The sequence below is a fragment of the Corvus hawaiiensis genome, chromosome 3 (genome assembly GCF_020740725.1).
Source record: "Corvus hawaiiensis isolate bCorHaw1 chromosome 3, bCorHaw1.pri.cur, whole genome shotgun sequence".
NCBI classification, from domain to species: domain Eukaryota; kingdom Metazoa; phylum Chordata; class Aves; order Passeriformes; family Corvidae; genus Corvus; species Corvus hawaiiensis.
The window spans coordinates 102,829,881-102,850,821 of NC_063215.1; the positions used below are offsets into that span (position 1 = coordinate 102,829,881).

General features: G+C 42.2%; 1 protein-coding gene across 2 annotated transcripts in view; it reads left to right on the forward strand.

Annotated features, from left to right (window-relative positions):
• Positions 1 to 344: 344 nt before the first annotated feature.
• FBXO11 (F-box protein 11) overlaps positions 345 to 20,941 on the forward strand; it is a 69,042-nt gene continuing 48,445 nt past the window's right edge. The window contains exon 1 of one of the 2 annotated variants that reach the window (XM_048296199.1): positions 345 to 776. In XM_048296199.1, coding sequence (XP_048152156.1) covers positions 665 to 776 — 112 coding nt within the window. In that variant the 5' untranslated portion in view covers positions 345 to 664. The remainder of the gene's footprint in view (positions 777 to 20,941) is intronic. The other variant, XM_048296198.1, reaches the window with a different exon arrangement.

The following is a 20,941-nucleotide window of genomic DNA, read 5'->3' on the forward strand; positions in this document are numbered from 1 at the left end:
CGGAGCCTGCCGGGCCCCTCCGCTCCCCGTCTGCTGCGGGCGGTCCCGGCAGCTTCCGGGCTGCCCCAGGCCCGGCTCCCACGCCGGCTCCTCACGGGCGCCGCCGCCGCCACAGCCGAACCCGAGCACCGCCATTGCCGCCCCGCACGCGCGGCCCCGGCCTTTTATAGGCACCGTGCCGCCCCACCCCGCGCCGCACCGCCCGCCCGCCCCTCCCCAACCCGCGCACCGATAGTACGGCAGCACGGATTGGTCGTGCCGGCGCCGGCCGTTTGTGTGGGGCGCCGCGATTGGCGGAGCGCGGCCGCCCAACGGCCGCCCGCTCGCGAGCGCGTCCCTGGCGGTGTCAATGGCTCCTCCTGCCACGGAGCAGCGACGGGCCTGAGCCGGGCAGGACCGCGGGATCGCCGGGGGCCGGGACGGGGGGGCGCGGCGCCATCGTCCCCCACAGCAGCGCTGGGAGAGCCGGCGGCTCCTCTGCCTTCGAGCGAGCCGGCAGCGGCGGCGGGACCCGCGCCCGGAGATCTCCCCCCCGCCCTTCCCTGCTGCCCGCGCCTGCGAGGCGGCCGCCCCGGGGCTCCCTCCGAGCGCCCCCGTCCCCGCCGAGGCACCGGTTGCCGGAGGATTCCCCCCCTCCCCTCCCGCCGCCCACACGAGCCGGCAAATGAACTCGGTCCGAGCCGCCAACAGGAGACCCAGGCGAGTGTCCAGGCCGCGCCCGGTGCAGCAGCAGCAGCAGGAGAGGAACAACGCCGCCGCCGCCGCCGGGGATCGGGGTAAGCCGGGCTCGGGGCCCGCCCTGCGCGGGGACCGGCAGGAAAAGCCCAGGCTGCTTCACCCTTGGCTCCCGCTCAGGCCGCGCTTTGTTTGGCTCGGGCTCTGCCACGGCTCGGGGGGAGGCGGGGGCTCGGCCCCTTCCCCGGCCGGGGAGGGGGGAGCCGATTGCCCGCGGCCCCTCGGGACAGGACACCCCCCCGAGCCCCCGCCCCGTCCCCGGGGACCGCGAGCGGGCGAGCCGCCCTCGCCCCCCGGCAACACCGGTGCCTCCCCGCGGGGAGCGGTGGGCCGGGCCCCCGAGGGGTGCGGGGGGAGAGCGCCCGGGGGGCTGCGGAGCGGGGGGAGGTGGTGCCGGGCGATTTGCGGCGGCACCTTCCCCGAAATGGTGTCCGGGGGCGGCGGCCCCGGGTCTGGCCGAGGCTCCGCGGGGCCGGGCCCGCCGCGCCGCGCCTGCTGCGCAGTTCGGGCTCCGGCTCCAGCGCCGGCGGGGGGGCCGCGGCCCATCGGCCATTGATCCCCCCCGGCCACACCGCCCTCGAGCCCCTGGAGCGGAGCGGGGGCTCCGGCCGTCTGCGCCTCAGCCCTGCCCGGCCGGGGCCTAGCGTGAAAATGTTGACAATTCGGAGCTAATGGGGGAAAGCACCATTGTGTGAGGGCATGAGGAAGCGGCGAGGTGGGATTCGCCCCTCATGGAGGCCGGAGCGGGGTGCGGGGGGGCTCGGGGGTGGCGGCCCTTCGGCCCTGTCACTGTCGCCCCAGTGGTGGCTCTGGGGGTGCCGCTGTGCGTGTGCTCCGAATGTGCAGGGCTGGTGGTGGCTGGGCTTTTTTTTTTTTTTGAAGGCGAGATGGGGGTGGGATTGGAGGAGACATTTTGCATGTCTTATCTGGTGGATTGGATTTTAATTTTTTATGCATTACCTGTCACAACTCCGGCGTGATAAAGGAGACTGATCTGTGGTGCGGTCTTAGGTGTACAAATGCCTTTTTAAAATTAAAAAAAAAAAAAAGAAAAAAGGCTTCATTGTCAGCTGAATGTCTTTTGTTTGAATATCTAGGATATCACATTGAGAACAAGGTATTTTAACTACGGAGATGCGTCGTGATAAATATTTCAGTACATTTTATGCAATCAAAACATTTTAAGTAAATGAAGTAAAGAAAATTTAATCTGAGGAAGTATTTTTAATTCTCCATTCCTCCCCCTCCCCTTCCTTCCCCCGCCCCCCCTCGCACACATTGGTCAGAGCAAAGAATGTTACCCAGACCAGATTGCTGTGTATATAACCAGAGGATGTGATGTCTTATGCCCAATTATGGGTCTTGTGTAAACCTTCCAAAATCTTCAGTAATTATATAATTAAAATTACTTCTCTGGTATACTGACATTTGAAAAAAAAACAACAACACAGAAAAAAATGAAAAACAACAACAACAAAAAGAACTTCTTCCCCTCAAAGATATACACTGAGGGTTTTCATCATCGATGTTCCGTATGCAGAATATAGATTTTTTTTCAGCCCCATGGTTTACTTTGCCTTTTAAACAGATGAAAACACAACTTCTAAAAGGCATCCAGAATGATGTGCTTATGGATTAAATGCAGTGATTATTCAGTTTTACATTGGACTGCCCCTGTTCATATGGTATTAATTTGCTAAAGATACAGGCAGAAACTTTCTCTATTCAAATGTGAGGCTGCAATGTATTTGTATTACTCTGACATTTCTGGAGCTCTGGATTCACCTAATTTTTTTTTTTTTTTTTTTTTTTATTGTTCTGTGCTGTTGACCACTCAGTGATGAAATTATAACAAAATCAAGTTCCACAGTTTGTGGAAATTACTGTTCCGTATGGATCACTGCTAGGTTTTTCCTTGCATTTTTGAAGGTCAGTTGTGCTAGGTCTTGCTTACCCAAAAATGTATCAACAGCATTAAGGTTTTTTTGTCATTAGTGTTCCATCTACATTTGGGGTGTCTCTAGTGCAGTTTCTGTTCTATCTCAGGACTTCCAGGGTCTGATACACTATATCTGGGAGATAATTTCAGTTTTACCTGTGACTTTGATGGCTTTGTGCAGGGCTATTGCAGTAAAGGCTGATGAATAATGCTACTAAATTAAAAGCCAATATACTGGGGTAAGACTATGACATGCAAATCAGTGTTGACTTTTTTCACCTTTATTCCCAAGCAATGTAGGTCATCCTAAAAAAGGCTGTACAAAAGAATCAGTATAAGTTATTAGGAAAGGGTTTCTATTGAACTCAGATTTAAATTTGTTTTAAAAAACTCTTACTGGATACTGTGAGTGCAGCTGTGACTGAACGAAAATTATTTTTTGTTATTGTTAATTTCTTTCCTCCTTCCTATTACAGCAGTGTATTTATAAGCACAGATATCATGGGACAGAGTTGATAATACAGCTCACAGTTAATCTTTGGAACTTCTTGTTTCATATCATTAGATTGCTTAGTAAAACGTGTAGTAGGTCTTGAGCTTTATTTATTATTTAATGCTGTGTAAGTAGACAGTGTTTTACAACTGAGTAACAGCTGTTACATGTTCACTACTGGGTAAAAATCAAGTTATGACACCTCTTGTTAATAAATAGATCACTGGGAAAAAATGCTTTTATAAAAATCCTCCCTCAGAGGTTCCTTATAAGAATTTAAAAATTGTACAAAGCTGTGCATTATACTGAAGCGATTCTCATTTTATGTTTGTAGTAGAAATAACTCTAATGAATATATAACTGTACTGTCTATATTATACATTGATAAACAATACCTGTGTACCTGTGTTCTGATTAGTGGGGAAGGGAAATCATAAATGATTGCAGATAAAAATGTTTTCTCCCCCAGACCCACTGTATTGTACAGCCAAGATAAGATGTCATCGGGATATACTTCCCAAGATGTTCTGCCTTATGCTCTGCTGTTCACACCTCCCTCCATCTAAATTAGCCACCCTGGCTACACTATGCTACTTCTGTTTTACCTTCTCCCTCCTGATATCTCCCCAGTCACCAGTGGTTTTGTAATTCTGCATGAAGGATATAGAATTGATGTGTCTTTTTATTTTCTTTAGGACAAAGGTCTACCCAAAAAGAAATCTGGACTGGTTTTTTCTCCCTTGAGCGTATAGATTTGGCTAGTTTTAGGAAGAAGACAAGATTAGACACTTATTTTAAAAAACAAAAAGATCCTGTCCAGAGTGCAGCTGAAATTGTCAACCTCAGAGCTATCATATGAATATTTTTTTCTTGTTTCTGTTCTTCTCAAAATAACTCCATTAGTGCATATGTGCCTCTGTAAAACCAGCACATCACTGGATATGGTACTAATGAGGTTCTGAGCTGCATGTCCAGAATTAAGCGCTCGTAGGATGGGCTCCTGTGTGCCGATAAGTACCCAGCGTGTAGCGCTGTGGCAGCTGCATCTGCCTCAGTGCTGCGCGCTGCTGTTACGTGGTGGCGGTGTCCATGTGACAAGGCAGGGAGCTGGCTCCAGAGCTGCCTGCGCCAAACGCTAGCTGCCTTTTTTTTTCCCAGGTTGATTTTTGGCACCAGTACTGCTACAAGGGAAGGGATAACACTGAACGCCTGTGGGTGTGGTGGGACTGTGGCAGCTCCAATTTAGATTGGGTTAAGCTGGGTCAATACTTTTGGAGCTGAGGCAAATTTAATAGATGCAGCCTGTAAACCTACCTTGCAAGTTTGCTTCCCCTCCTCGCCCCAATCTATTTGCCAGTGAAAACAAGATACGTACACCCATACAGTCTGTGTGTCACTCTGCAACTTCTGAACTTGTTAGCTCATTTCAACCAAGTTGACAAAGGGGTGTGAAGTTAAGTTTTGTGGAAACTATTGGCTGGGCAGAGGATGAAGACAATGAGGGAAAGACATTTATAACTCGCCCTCTCTACCCATGCCAAGAAGCAGCAACCAGCTGGCCTGTCAGCACACAAGGTAATTGAATTAGTCATTTGTCTGTATAGGGGACATGAGGGCTTGACGTACTGGGAAAAAGAGTAGGTTAGGCTGTGTAAAACAAACATGTAGAAACTCAGCTCTAGTAGAGTCCTTGCTCACAACATTTGAATTCTGTAATGTTGAGATAAATACCTCAGGAATGGTAAGGAGTCTTTTATTTGGCTCTATTTCAAGTGTATGTGTGTAAGCATGTGCATGATTATATATGATTTTTTTTTTTAGTATGTGCACCAAAAGGCTTATTTGGCGAGTGCAGGGCAGTACCAGTAACTGAATTAAATTGCTCTTATTATTCTGAAGCAAATGCACAGACTTGCATCAAAGCACCTAAATGGGTTTCAGTTTTTGTGGGGTTGTCCCTTAGGGCAAGAAGTCAAGTTGGGCATCGGTTGGTCCATGTGGAAAGAAATCTAGTTAAGGCTTTTCTCTGTTTCTTGAAAGTGAGTCTTGGGCTGGGAAAAGATATATACACATACGGAAATGTAATTTGTTTTTGCAATGAAAAGTTTCCAAAGTCTACCTTACAGTTTAGAATCTGTAAACTTGGTTCTTCAAGTACAACTTTTGTTTCCCAAAGCCTCATTCTGCATTATGAGTACAGAGGAATATATGCCTACCTCTGTTGTCCTTCATGTACAACAAGGGCCTAAACCTATGCTAAAGCTTTCTATTTCATTTGGAGAAATCCAAATCAAATGTATTTGTTCTTGGCATGCACAGTAGCGTTCATTGCTTATCGTTTTGGTATATTTTAGTCAAGCATAAGACTATTAACATTAGTTACAGTTTCCCAGACATACCAAATTTTTTTTGTACTTTCTGTGTTACAAAAACTTGGAGCCCAGTGTTTTAAGAGATAATGGAGTCTCCTCCGTGGGTCTATTTTATATCTTTGTGCTTTGGGGGAAGGTTATGCTCTGCATCCCTTCCTTGCTCTGGTGCTTCCTAGGACAATCACAGTTACAGAGTAGACCAAAGCTGTGCGATGTCTGTCAAGCTTTTACTGCAGGTGTGCAGGCATGAAGCATCTCATTTGTTGAGCATAAATAAACATTCTGTGCACTGGATCTGAGGCTTTGATGTATATGCATAGAATTGGAGCACTAGGAACGCTCTGTCAGCCCAGCAGCTGCCTGGGAAGGTCAGGCTGGCAGCCTGCTTTCCATGGGCAGCTCCCTCAGCAGTTTGGTGAGCCTGGTGTGCCTCACAAGTGCTGAACGTGCAGCACCTGTACAGAGCCACTGCTGTGCCACATGTTTGCTCGGCGCACTGAGCACGCACGCAGGGGTGGCATCCCGGGGAGTGCTGCTGCAGCAGCCAGAACAGCTCCTTTGGCCCACACTCTCTTCTGGATCCCTGGTGTAATTGGAAGGAGGATGCGCCAGGTGCATTGTTAACGTGCATCACCTGTGGCAACACTTAAACTTCCTCTTGCAGGCTGTGCCTGTAAACTCTTTGGTCTGCTAGGAAGAGGAGGTAGTGTGCTTCTGTAAGATTTCTAAATTGTGTTGGTTAGTGATTAAATCTATTTAGTCTTACACATTACAGTAGATACAATAGGAAAATTAAACCAGAGCTGTGCAACATATGGACAACAAAAGCAGAGGTGAAGTGACTGAACTAACAGGAATTGAGAAAATGGAAGGTTTGTTCAGTTGACTTTGTTATTACCTAATCCCATCGTGTTTTCAAATTTGTTTTTGTTTCTTACTTATGTGGTGTTTCTGCATTCAGCACTTGGATTGGAAGGGGGGTAAAACCTGGTGATTCTTGTTCATGGTACTAAGCTGTAGTATCTGAACATAACTTAGGATTTTAGACTGAGTTCTTTTGTTCTTGTGAAACAGGGGCCAAGGAGGGGAGAAGGAAAGAAAGTAAAGTAAAACATGCGGTGAAATTACAAAACATCAAAATTTTGCTTTTACAGTATATTACTACTTTTAAATTTTTGTAGAAGAAAAGAGTAAGTTCTAGATGTGGGTTCCTAAGTAAAGAAGATGCTCTGGAGTCATCTTCTATTATGTGCATTGTACTTCCTGTTAGAAAGTTTAGTGAACTTTTCTTGAGGTGATTAAAATCTATGAATCTGGAATCCATCTTAAAAGATAGCTTGAATGGTGGTTATTGTGATTCCTCTCAGTAACAGTTTTCTTGATTATTCTGCTGCCTGTTCTTAAAATTATTATTCATCTGTGGGTAGAAGCTGGGAGGACATGGATGAGCAATGAATACTTATAAAACATGGAGTTCTTTTAGTAGGCTTTTGGGGACTATTTTTTGTGCTCTCCTCTGAGATACTTCCTTCAGTTGCATTTTTACAAGAGAACTAAGTAATTGTAGAGCCTGTTTGTTAGAGAAAAGGGTTGTCCTGTTACTCCAGCTTCTAACTCCATGCTCTTAGCCTTTGCCTTGCTTTGACACTCTTAGCTCCCTGAACCATATCACCATGGAAACTAAGCCTCCAAAACACTCCGAGTAGTTACCTGCTGGTTTAGCTGTTGGAGCTATCTAACTGCAGGGTTGGGTGAGTGCCGTAAGGGAATTTGAGATCAGTGGGACTGGCCCTTGCCCTCACAGGTCACCCTTAGATCAGCTTGGCTGTCGTGTGGGACTGGAGCCTTTCCCACCTCTTGATGCCAGTCCTGTATTTAAGAGGAGCCGTTGCAATGCTGCTGGGGCTCTGTGCTCTGCTCCGTGCTGTGGGACGTACAATGAAACCTACTGTTCGTTGTAACAGAAACCTGCAGTTTCCATTCCGTTGCCAGGTTTGTCAGGTCCCTCTGATGTCTTATATGTGAGAGTTCAGGCACTGCTTTGTTCGGGGAGCTCAAACTGCTGCTTAGTTGAGCTCTGCCTGGAAACCTTGTCACTCAGGCTCCTAGGTTTGTTTCTGTTGAGCAGCTGTACCTTCTTGATTCTATGTAGGTTATTCCATAGAAGCCTGTAGAGAGATATGCTTCCCATACATACCGGATATCACTGGTATTCCAGTATCAAAATAATAGTAGTGTTTATCTTCTTGCGCAACCAGTTCTGTGTTCCAAAAAACTGATTCAGCTGTATCATGTGAGTGCCAGTCTAGTGCTGGTAGAGCGTATAAAGCTTTTAGTCACTTTTTCTGCACTGATTGACTGCATTGAGCTTGGTAGGTACACACAGCATAGAGAAATAAGCACTCCTGGGAATAAGGGTAGGAAGCAAAAGCTTGGGTTTTGTCCTGCTTTGAATTGCCATTGCACGGCAACCAGGCCAAATCAACAACTGTACTTTGAATTCGTATACTTATTTTAAATAACCACTGGCCACACCAGCAGAAGAGCTGAATTTGCAGTCTCATGGTCATCATGCTGTGTGCATGCTTTTATACCGAAGGGCTGGTTAGCATGAATAGGTCATGTTACAGTAACTATTTCCTTTTGGTGATCCCAGTCCATAGTATTTGGAAACAGCCTGTTTACCTTAAGGGCTCTCATTTGTGGGTTCTCTTCTGTTGCTTGTTTTCAGCTTACACATCCAGAAGCAAAGGTTCAGGGGTTTAGTGTCTTGCTTTCTGAATAGGGGAGAGTTGTAGCTCTACAGCAGGTCTAAATTTCAAGCTATCTTTGTGTTTGGGCAGGTTATTGTAGGATGAGAAGTTACCATATGTCAGCTGATCTGTGGTATCTGATTCACAGTAATTGTTCATGTGTATGCTCTTAGCCTGTGGCAAATGGAAGGTAATTTGAGTTAGCTTGACCCTCTTTCATTATGCTCTTGCAAGGCACTCCCTTCTCCATGTGGATTGTTAGACCTGTTGGAGAGCCTTGGCTAAAACTGTAATGCAGTTTCTGTCTCTCAGCTAGTTTGGCGTTATCTGTACAACAGCAGGATGAGTACTTCACAATTTCCTGTATTGTTGCTGTTTTGAGACCATACCTTGGTGAAGAAATAAATCCTACAGAAATGCTACCCTGAAATCAGTCAGATGTTACAACTGCCAGGTGTGTTTTTCTTTAGCAGAACATACAAAGCTTTATTAGTGCATTTTGAAACACGACAGACAAGTTGTTTATTTCACAGTATCTTGTTATGCTTCTTTCTTGTTTTTGAATAAGTACATTTTACCTTGATTTCTTTCAGACAGTGCTTGGTAATTGAAATAAGTCTAACACTGCCGTAACAATTGTCGATGTTCTCATTCAAAGCCTACTGAAATCCTGGCTAACTGAAAGATTCCCATTTACTATAAATGGCACTTGAATTTGATCTGAAATGACACGAAAGGTAAATCAATTGATTTTCTTTGTAGTGCTTAGTTCTTACATGAAATTTGATTTTGCAACAGAAAATCCAGTCCAGTCTGGTTCATCAATAATTGTTAAAAATCTAAAATACTACTGAAATGCTTATGTGAAAATATTTTTCAGTAGTCTGATACAGCCACCCTGTCTTGCTGCCTTATTGAATTCTTAAGGCTCCCAGAGAGAAACTCAGAACTGCCTCTTGAATGTATTCCATTTTGTCTTCTTAGACAGATTAATCTTCTTACTTAATTACCACATTACTGATCCTATGCGTATATAAAGTATCCTCCCTATTTTTTTGTTCTTACTTGGTCAATAAATGTTTTTTTTTCTAGGAGGTAATTGGGTAAAATTTGCAGTTCTCAAGCTTCTTGTTCTTAGAAAAGTGAGAGGAAATGTGTAAATTTTTGCCTTTAATTGGAATTTGAGACACAGGTCTTGGCACAGACTTGATATAGTCCTGTGAGGAATGAATAGTTGGAAAGTTTGTAAACCTACCTTTAGACAAAAGTTTAGTTTGTCATCATACCTTTAGAAAGAACATTAAGCTGCAGAAGCATAGGAAAGCTTCAGATTTCAATTGCTGCTTGTAAGAGCTGAGGACAAAATGGAATGCTTTTTTGGCTAAACAAGCCTTTCATGATGGTTAGGAAAGCAAGAGGCCAGAAAGGTGACCCAAGTGCTGTTGGGTCATCAATGTAAATTGTATGTAGTGGCTGCTCAAATTAATGTTTACTATTTCTTTCAATTGTTGCTGTCTTGAAGGAAGGACTGCAGCTCTTAGATGGTTGTTACATTAATCGTCGTCACGATGTGATGCATCACCTTCCTCTGAAGGTGGTAAGATCTGTGACCATTTTCTTGGATGTTCTTCCACGGTTTAAAGAGCAGTTATTCAAAGTAAACCAGAGTTTACTGGTGGTAAGATCTGTGACCATTTTCTTGGATGGTGAAGGTGGTAAGATCTGTGACCATTTTCTTGGATGTTCTTCCACGGTTTAAAGAGCAGTTATTCAAAGTAAACCAGAGTTTACTCTGGTTTCATATTCATTTGCTCTATTTTGACCTGTGTTGGCTGCAACTGCCCAAGTTGAGACCATGGGTAGGGACAAGAGACAGCTGAGCTCCATCTGTTAAGAGCTTGGAGGACTGAAGATCCAGGGCGATTGCAGTATATGAAAATGAGTAGTGGTTTTTCCATCACAGAAGAACCCCTTTTCATGGAATCAAAGACTGGGTTGGGTTGGAAGAGACCTTAAAAATCATCTGATTTCAATGCTTCTTGTATTGAGATCCATTTGGAACTTCCTCTGGTTCCATTTTTAAGCCTCTGCAAAGCTCTATAATAATTGAGCCTCTGAGGTACGTGTCTCGGATTGGTGTTGAGAGAACCTCCTTCAACACAAGAGTTGTTTGGCCAGCTAAGCATCAGTGGGAGGAGAGAGGATTAGTGCTTTGGGCTACTGTTGCTGTCTGGATGATTAGAAGAAGAATGGGTGTGATTGTGATAATGGGTGATATTTGAGCAACTTTAAGTGGGCTTTGATAACAAGGTTAGAGCCTGTCATATCTTGCCAAATTTTTTCTTACTGATCAGCAGCTTGTGATCAATAATCTGCTGATACACTTGACAGTATCAGTATGGGTGTCTGTCATTGTCAAATTTTACCTTAATTTGAAAGGTTTAAGTAACTGAAAAAGGCGTATCCCACTAGGTTCAGAGGGTGTCTTTCTAATGAAGCTCTGTTCTGAAGATCACACAGGACCTGTCAGTGTGATGTTGGATCTCCCATTTTGTCTAAATAATGCTTCAGCATCTGAGGTTGTTAACTTTAAAAGTCTAAACAGGAAATAATGTTTACTTAAACAGCCCCATCTCTTCTAAACCTGTTTTTTAAATGCCAGAAAAGAAGAGGAGGTGAAATTATTCGGATTTTTCTGTTACAGGCAACCTAACTTTAATATGTAAGTTTAAAGGAAAATGTATTGGTTATACTAGTGTTGAAATCTTTAAATTTGTAAAAATGTGGGGAAAAGAAAAAGAACAGAAAATTAATTTCAAACAAATTTTTATTTGAAAATTTCAGTCTCAATGGTATGTGGTGTTCCAGTTCAAGAGCAGTTTTCAGTTCGCTTTAATTTTTCAGCCTATGTGTTTCTGGATAACTTTTTTGAGAAACTGAAGATTTGAGCATTCTCTCTTCTGTGGGTTGCTCTTACGCTGATTAATACCATGGAAGTTAAAAGTAGGTAGTGTGTGGAAAAAGCATGATTTTTAACTCCTCTCTTTTAAAGGCCTACCCAACAATACCTGTTATCCATTGGTGCTCACAGTGGATTCATAGCCATGTTCTTGGGTAAATCCCAGCAGACTGACTGCTTAGTTTTTAGTTTATTTCAGTTGAGTCAATGACCAGTATCACAAAGAGTGCTATGAGCTGCCAGTGTATTTTTGTGCGTGTGTGTAAGATGTAGAAATGTTGTACAATTGTGTGGAGTGAAGAACGTTACCTGAATTGTAGTGAGTTGGGCACAGTGATTTTTCAGACTAAATACACTTTAGTTGTCATCCCAATGTTTCTTCCTTAGCAGCAAGGTTGGCCCTGAGCATTCCTCTGGGCTACCACTATTAGCAAACAGATAGTCTGGTGAAGTGGTGCTGTAATGGCTGTGAAAGGCAGAAATTTTCAACTCTTTATGTCACTTGCATGGTGGAAATAATTGCCACTTCCATAATGAGCAAGTTTTAAATAGTAAAACAGACCATTTCTTATTATCTTTATGATGTTTTGGTGCAGAGGTAGTCACTAAAATTATATATATATATATACTGAGTATTAAACATTACCTATGATGTATTTCTTGTAACATGTATGTAGGGTCCTGTTGGCAGAAAGATTATATTTTGCAGTAATATGAATGCTGTGTGTGCATTATGGTGGCTGGAGAAACTGCTTGAGCCTGGTTAAGATTTCCTTAGGATTTCTGGGACGTATTTTGAATTTTCCCAAATTCATTAGTACTACAGAAATGGCCAAATACATTACAGAAAATGAATTTTGTCTAGCTTTTGAAATCCGTCTATCGTTTGAGAAAGGATAAGGGGATCAGAAGAGCAAGGTTTGGAAATGTGGTATCCTGCTTGTGTTGGGTTTTTTGCTCAGTTTAAAAAAAAAAAACACCATGCTCCTTTTTTATTAAAACAGGAAAGCGATATATTTCCTCCCAAAGCTTGCCTCTTCCTCCCCTCTGTCAGGTATTTTTCACTATATATATGGAGACAATTCTTAAGTATCCCTTCCTGCAAACCTAGCTGGCAAAAATCTCCCCATCTAGATAAAATTTCTCTTAGAGAGAATCACTGTAGTAGACTTAATGACCTTAAGAGTTTAAATTAAATAAGAATTTTTTTTTAAGAGTAGATTTGTGTATATGTGTGAATATTTAATTTGTAAAGTGAGAGGAACAATTCAGTGGTTCTTTGTTTCCTCTTGTAGTATTTCTAGTAACAGCACTGCAGTGGGTGGAGTAAGACTAATGAGCAGTTTCTAGTCCAGAAGGTTCCTGACTTACTGATCTTTTCACAGAAATCCTTACTCTTGTATATGCTAAGAGTTTACTTGGGAAAGAGCTGTTCAAGCATTCAGCGATGTAAAAAGAATACTAATCAGTGCGCTCAACTTTAATCCTTCCCTTCTGCCTGAAGGTCTTGTGCTGGAGTTGCAGTAAGCATGGGAAAATATCTGCTATTCCACCACTTGCAGCGACTGTAGTGATTGCCTAGAGTAATTTCAGATACTGGTAAAGGATCCCCTTTGTTTTACTAATTTGGGTATTTGTATTGCAGAACTTGTGTGTCTTGCAGGCCTTCAGTCATTTCTGTAGCTGTCATCATTGCACACCTGGGATGTACTGATGTACCATTGTTCTGACATCAGCAGTGGGAAATGAAAACGTGAAGAAATGGCATAACTTGCCCAAAGTCACCAGGGAAGTCTGTAGGCACAGTTTCACTGATATTTTAAGCAGTGTAATTGCAAATGGCCACCAAAAGAGATTTTCTCAGTGGTTTTCTTCTTCCTTCCTTTGTTTTAATGACCGTGTACCTGTACAGTCACTGGGTATTGTGTGTGGGAGCTGGTGAAAAAAGGTCTGCACTCTCCTTTCTGGCAGTATTATACTCTTAAATTGGTTTATCATGGAGCCACATCTGTGGCACAGTACAGAATTGAACGTGATGTCCTTGGGTTCCTGTGGTTGATAGTATAGTTGTGGACCACACAGTGTCCCTTAGCACAATACCTGTTTTCTTTCTGGACTTACGTTAGTGCTCAGCTTGTCCCAGGCTAAAATCTGGATGGGTGTCCTGGGAGTTGCTGTTCTCAGTTGTCCTTTGTCCTGTGCTCCCAGCTGATCCTTGTTTGAGACAAGGATCACTGAATGGCTCAGAATATGGCTGTGGTGGTGCTTTAATCTTTCAAGGCAGCATATGAAGGTGAAGGGGAATTGCAGTTGGTTGGCTTAATTATGCTGGGCTGAAAACTGGAGCTGCTCTTGCAGTGCCACGTGAGCTGTACGGCCATCTGTCATTGGGGCAACAACTTATATTCTGAGGGGCAGCTGGCAGGGTTGAGGCTTGCTTCGCCTGGCAGACTTTTTTTTTTCTTTATTTGCCAGTGTGTGTCAGTCAGAGCCCTTATTTGTGGGTAAGGCAGAGAGTAGGGGTTGTTTTAATTGTTTGTGCAATTAACTTTAAAAAATCCCAAGAGGAACAGTGGGCATTTCTGTGAGAATAAATAATGTTCTTATAACTTGTGTTCTGTGCCCTTACGGATTCTTTTTTTGTGCTTTTGAGATATAACTTCATGACAGTTTTGAAGCCATAGGTGTGCCTGTGGGTGCACTGAACCATACGTATGGCACAAGAAAATTACACAGTCATACTAAAATGCAGTGTGACATTGTGAAAGCACAAATAGTGAAGAAAGTGCATTGAGAGACAGCCTACAGCTCGTGTGGAAGATCTAAACAGTGAGATTTTACACTGGCTCTTTAGAAACTTTATGATAGGCTTCTGAGTAGGGATGTGGGAGCTCCTAATGGTATTGATCATATTGACACATTGCTGTGAACAGAAAGAGAAAAAAAAAAACATTGGTAACATTTTATCTGAGGAAGATTGTGTGAGTTTATAAAAGGTAGTTGTTGGGAAAATAAGTAGTTGGAAAAAACACTGCAGTTGGCAGTCAAACAATATATGGCTTTTAATTTGAAATGCTTTGAATATTTTATCAGAAGGGGAAGTACTGCTCCCTCTCTTTTTGTTTGATGGTTGGCTTTTTTGTTTTTTCAAGACTAGGCATGAGTTAATGGTTTAGTGGTTCTGGAAACTCTTAGGGAGTCCAGCGTTTACACTGGCTCTTGCATAAGTCTGACTGCTGTAACTTGGTCATCCCATACAGCCAGCTGATGTGCTGGGGGGAGATGGTAGGAAGCAACATAATTTAAATAATGGATTCCTAGTACTCAGTGATAATCTGAACTGGTACAGATGATGTTCTGCTCTAACTTGGACCTGCTACTGGCTGCCCTAAAAGGACCTTTAAAAAGACGGTACCTGGCATATGGGTGCTTTATCTGCTTCTCTCCATTTCTCCATGCGTTAGACTGGAGATTGTTAAAGGAAGTATGTGCAGCATGCATTTATTGACTTTGCTCTGGTATGAGTCCATAGTTTGGTCTCAGAATCTGTCACAGTGTTGATTGTGCCTTTCACAGTCTTGTCTAGGAGTAAGTGGTAGGGCTTCCAGGCTGTTAAGGTTGGAGTGTTATGAACATGCAATAGAACGTGTCTGAGGCATCCCCTCGTTGCTACTTGTAGCTCGGAGAACAGTCTGGAATTAAAATTTTCTTTAGATCTGTCCTACTAAATTACATTGTTTGCTAGGGGAAAGCAAATCTTTGATGGCAATTTTTTTTTTTGCTTGTAGATGTGGTAGAAACATTTGACTTTAATAATTGCTTCAGATTTTCAGGAAATGATACTTAGTTCTCTGTACTTTTCAAAGTTGATTTAAAAAATAAAGTTGTAATGACTTGGAATAAAATATTACAACCGTTCAAAAAGGGCACTGACAAAGTATTGTACTCATTTGTAGTGGCAAAATGAAGTTCAGTGGCACTTTCAAAATTACTTAAAGTGTAATTATTTCTGATAAAGAACTTGCCTGATATTGTCTGTATTTTGAGATGTTCAAGTCCATGGCTCAGTTGTCTTGCTTTTGATCTTTACTCAGGCACCATGTTCCCCAATAGATACACATCAGAGACAATGTTACGTTGGCAGCTCCTGTCTGGGGCTGTCCCATTGCAGGGGGGACTCCTGGTATTAGTATTTTTTAGAATGGTTTTTAACTTGTGTTTTAATACACATGTGCCTCCTGTCTCCAATGTCATTTGTGGTCAAGTGGGGAGGAATGGGGTGGTGGTAGTTGGTCCCTCTTATCTCAAGTCTCTTCTTTGTTGGGATACCAGAAGTCTTCTGTGTTTACAGTGAGCAAGCTGACAGTAGGGTTTGGCTTTATAAAAGATGAAACGTAATTTTGAACTGCTCTTTACTGAAGATGAGTGCAGCTCTGCATTTGTCCAGTAAGGGCACAAAACAGATCTTTTTGGCACTTGTCCCATTGACAATTTTATTGCCATGTTTCTTCTAGAAGTTTTCACTTTGTAAGATTTTCTTCCCAACACTGTCATAGCTGAAGGTGTTTTCAGGTCTTCAGCCACAATTTATTACTTTTCATTAAGGGAAAACTTCTCTCCTTTTCCATCTATTTCCTAAAGAACATAAGATATTTTCATAAAGGTTTTTCTTTTGTCTTAAAATCTAAGCTTAAGTAGCCAAACTGGATTTTGGTTTTGAGATGCACATGACTTCTTTAATTTTTCTTCTTAAGTTTGAAGGCATTGGCTCTCAAGTGTGAAATGTTATTAACAAACTTTTCAAAACTTGTTATTTCATAGCTCTTCACTTTGTTCCCAGGAATGATGACATTTTGTGACTAATAGATGGCACTATGTATAGCATAAATGGTTCTTGCCCTTGGAATATAGAAGACTCTGCTGCAATGAAAGATGGTTTTAGTCTTTCACCTAAGTGCTGCTCTTAAAGTCTTGTTAGCATAATACTGTTTTTGCCTGCTTAATTATGTGTATTCAGCAGTTTACTGCCTGGCAGTAAATCTAATATGAGCTCTAAATATGACTTTTACTCTCCCAGTCTAGGTTGTTATAAATGTTTAATTTTTTTTTTGTTCTGATAACTGCATTTCACTAGTGCACTTGATCAGAAAGTATCTAATTTGTTATTACTGTACATGGTATTTCTACTGGGGCTCAATCTGGTCCTGCACGATGTACTTCTCTATATGTTTAATTAAAAGGAGCAGGTGTATGTTGCTTATAGGTGCCAAGAGCCTCTTGCCTCTCTTGTATGCAAGGCCTGGAGTTGCCTGTGGACTGTTCCTTCCAGAGAGTACCTGTGTTTGTTTTTTCAGGAGTATGGATTGCTAGATTGCCCATGTCAATTAAGGTAAAAGTTCTTGGAAGCAACACTTGTTCCTTCCAAAATACTAGTTTTTGAAGTTGTGAACAAAACCTGAGTAATCATGTAAACCTCAGAAAGTGAATCCAAAACGCCATATTTACAGCATCTGAATGTAGGATGGATGTTGGTATATGTGGAGGAAAATGAGTAAAGGTCACTGTAGGTAACTTCTTGATTAACTACAGAATGGTGAGACATAATGCAGTATTTTAAAGAATTATTCTTAAAATTTGTATTCTGCATAAAACGGTCATAAAATTACATATGAACAAATGATTTCAATAAATATACTAGCATTTTTCATGTAAGTTTATTTGTTCAACCTATAGAATGTGAACAGTTTGTTTTTTAAATTAGCCATAGTTTGAGAATAAACATGTCAAGAATTCAATCTGACAGTTGCTTAGAATACATCTTAAGACAATTTTTTAGTCATGTCGAGCATGAATATAACAAAGATGACTAATAATCCGTGTGCTCAACTAAAGTACAGGGGGGAGCCATGGCAAAGCTCAATGCACTTCTAAACTATCTTTGATACATACTAGAACATGGAGAATATCCCAGTTTTGCCTCAAGAAAAACAGTGAACAGAGATGTAAGAATGCTGTGCTTGATGCAGTATAATTAGTAGTTGACAAGTATTGTATGTTTTAGTTCAGTGGGGAGAGATATCCATTTATTTAGTAGGTTGGATTTAACTGTGTTCGTGACCCTTGTGGCATACTTGAAGTTGAGTGCACAAAATATATTTCACTTGCTAGAAATGTTTTGAATGCTTATGATTTAAGAACAACTCAGGAAGGATTCTTTTCTTTTGAGTCTGTAGCAATACTGAATCTGCTCGTGTCTGTGTTGGCACTTCAGATCTCACAGACTAGGTAAACATGGTTGTGTAATGCAGGGCTTTTTGTGCTTCCAAATGGACAGTGTCTTGCACATTCTGCCTGTGTAGGGTTTGAAACTCACTGTGATTCATTGTTCTGAGTTTGCATCTATAGTCTTGGTATCCTGTGATAGGCATTGGTCTGCAGAGAAGGTAGATATGGAGTGACTCTGTAAAGATGGGATCATCAGTCTGTAGATGCTTTGCATGCAAGGTTTTTCTCTAGAAACACTCAGACACTTCAGAGGCTCCCTTCAAGGTAAAGATGCTAGGGAGTCAATAAAAACCCTCTTGTCTCTAGAAGTGATGGTTAGTATTAGATTGGTGCTGAATTGTTGGCATTGACCCGTGTTCCCTGAAGCACTGCTGTTCTCCAGGATCAAATTATACCGGAAATATGAGAAGACAGAAGCAGAATGAAGTGGCTCTGACTCTTCCTCTTCTAAGTATTTAAGGTTGGCTCTTATTTTGTTTTTAATTAGCTAGTATATGTATTCACACATACATAGGTCTTGCTGTGTGACAAGAGTCTTGAACTTTCCTCCACCGAAGACAGGACCTCCTGTAAGTCCTTTGAGAGTCTGAGATATAAAGTAGAATATTTTTTTTCTGGCAGTGGTAAATAAGAGGCATCTGTTAAGGGAAATTAATCTCTACAGTGATGTCTCAGCTTTGTTTAGTTGTTGATTTCTGGTTATAACTGGACAGTCCAACTACCATTATATTTCCCCAGAATATCACTGTAGACAGTGCAATGCATCCATCTGCTACTAGTGTCTACTGTTTATCAAATGAAAGTAAAAATTCATTCCATCATAGTTCAGTCACTGGCCTGTTTCTCATCTTGTGCCAGTATCAGAAATGCACACAGCACTGGTATGAAATAATTCACTGACTGTTAAGTACTACACTTCAAAGATAGCAGCCTGGTTTGATGTCAGGCTTCATGGTTTTTCAGCCATGGTTTGACTGATGCACCAAAATTTCTTTGTGTTCCTTATTTGTTAGTCATCAGTGGTGGCATATGGTCTGACATCTAAGGAAAAAAAATATTGTCAAGCAGCCTGCTGTACAGTGACAGGGTTCTTCAAGGTGTATTTCTCTGTAGCCTACCTTCTAGCTGTGCTGGCTGCAAGCTTTTGGGTTCACAGGGTTTGGATAATGCCCACATGTCCGGCCCTTAACTGGGATTGTAGAAACCATCGGCTGTGTGTTTTCTTCCCAGTTTAACTGCTGCCCAAAGCCCATTTGACGGTGGTATTTCAGAAGCACATGAGTGGCATTGAGATGGTTTTGGTAGCTTTGGGTTGGAGGGAGGAGGTGCTGCTCTATGAAAACTTCAGTTGCACTGTAACAAGTGTGACTGTATAGTTGTCAAGTTCAGTAAAGAAAAATGTGGGATAAGTGTGGTTAATGAAATTAAGGACTTTTGGTACTGAATTGATCTCCTATGTGCTAACACATGGTAGTGTAATTCAGATCAAACATTGGAAACTGGTTGACTAGATCCTCCTTTATTTTCACCAGCAATTTTCAGTAGTATTTAAATGAGTTAGTAGAAAATACTTTTCCTACCCTTGCTTTACAGTAGTCATGTGTGAAAGAATATAAGTAGCAATGTCTTTTAAATCCTCCTTACCTGCTTTTGAAAGATGTTAATCCTTTAACTCATGAATCAGGTGAAGTGTGCCAAGATGGCAGCAGCCACTTCTGGTTTGACTCCAGCAGTTTCAAGCTAGTTTTTGAGTGTAGCGTTCTTAAAACAATGTGTCATCATCTCATCCCAGATTATCATTTAGGAGAAGGAGTGGCTGTAAGCAAACCAGCAGAGACAGAGATGTGAACGTTGTTCATGTAACCCCAAAACACTGCGTGGTCAACAAACCAGTCTAAGCCCATACGAAAACAAACTCACTGTGCCTCCTTGTTGTCTGCTTTCTCCTGTTCTAGTCTTGCTTGCACCCGTGTCCATGAGCTCTTCAGGGTAAGTTTGGGTTTCTTCCCCCTGCTGCAAGTGTTTGAAGTGACTGACTTGGCTGTGTTTCCAGCTGCTACTGCACATTAATAACAATGGAACAATTGAGTAGTTTGCAGGTGTGTCAGATTGGTAAATTCAGAACAGGTGAAACTGTGACAGGATGACTTGATGAAGGAAACTGAAACTGAGGTGATGATTATAAAGACTGACAGAAAATAGGGCCCAGAAAATAAATTCAATTTGGTGATGTTATATAACCATCTTAGTGCAGCCTGTAGATTCATTTGTTTCAGAACATACTTTGTAAGGGAGAGTGATTGTGTGTGGCTTCGCTTTTAGCAAATTGGCTGTAATTTAGAGTGAAGGTGTAGGAGGTAGAATATATTATTACTCTGACTTTCTAGCTGGTGCGATCTTGTCTAGCAGGTGAGTTTTTCAGTGTATTCAGCCAGCATGTGTTCCAGCATACTTCTATTTACAGCTGCAAAGATCCTTGAAACCATGAATTGGCACAGTAGCACTTCTTGATTTTTTTTTTTTTTAATTTTATTTTTGTAAATGCTGAGAGCTTAATAATATGGAGAAAAAATGGTTTATCTTTCTGTACCAGCAGGACACTCACAGATTTGTGCAAAGATGGTGTACAGTAATAGCGTAAGTATTGCCTCATTCCAGGTGAAAGACATGGGGGTGGGGGGGTAGACACTATTTTGAAGATCACCCTTAAGTAGGTGGCACTTGTATGTCATTCATCCTGGCCTGAACAGAAATGACTGAAAGAGCATGAGATGGGGAGAGGAAGAGCAGGAAGAGAATGTAGCTTGCTGCAGATATCCTGGAGTCCTTTCTGAGCCATGAGAGAGCTCACAAGGCACAGCTCAGGGGTACCTTCCTGGCTGGACCATGGCCTCTGCTCAGTTCACTGTGCCTGGGAGGGCTTCACTTCTGAACAGAGATGGAGGTTACCCCTGCTCTGCTACCACCTTGCAGTGCAGATTTTGAAATCTTAATTCTCTTAAAGGTCTGATGGATGTCTTCGAGTTTATCTTCCCTTCTTTCTCAGCTCTAGCAGTAAGGGATGAATCTTCTCCTGTAGCTCTGTAATCAAAGCTTTTATTTCAGTTATAACCGTGTTTGAGCAGTGTAAACAAGATCAGACAGTCATGCAGTGGTTTGTTTACTTCTTCATGTTGGTCATCCAGGTAAATGCAAATACCTCATTACCTTTTCGTCTTTAATGTGGAAAGGTGAGGAGAGAAGCAGCTTGAGTCCTCCTGTTTAAAACTTCTGCAAATTGTCTTTGAGACTGACCTCTTCAGATTTTTTCTGTAGATACAATTAAAGATATTGAAAAGGAAGGATGTTTCTATCAGTTACGCATTGGCATTCAATTTTGTAAAAAACATTGCTGCTTCTCTAAAA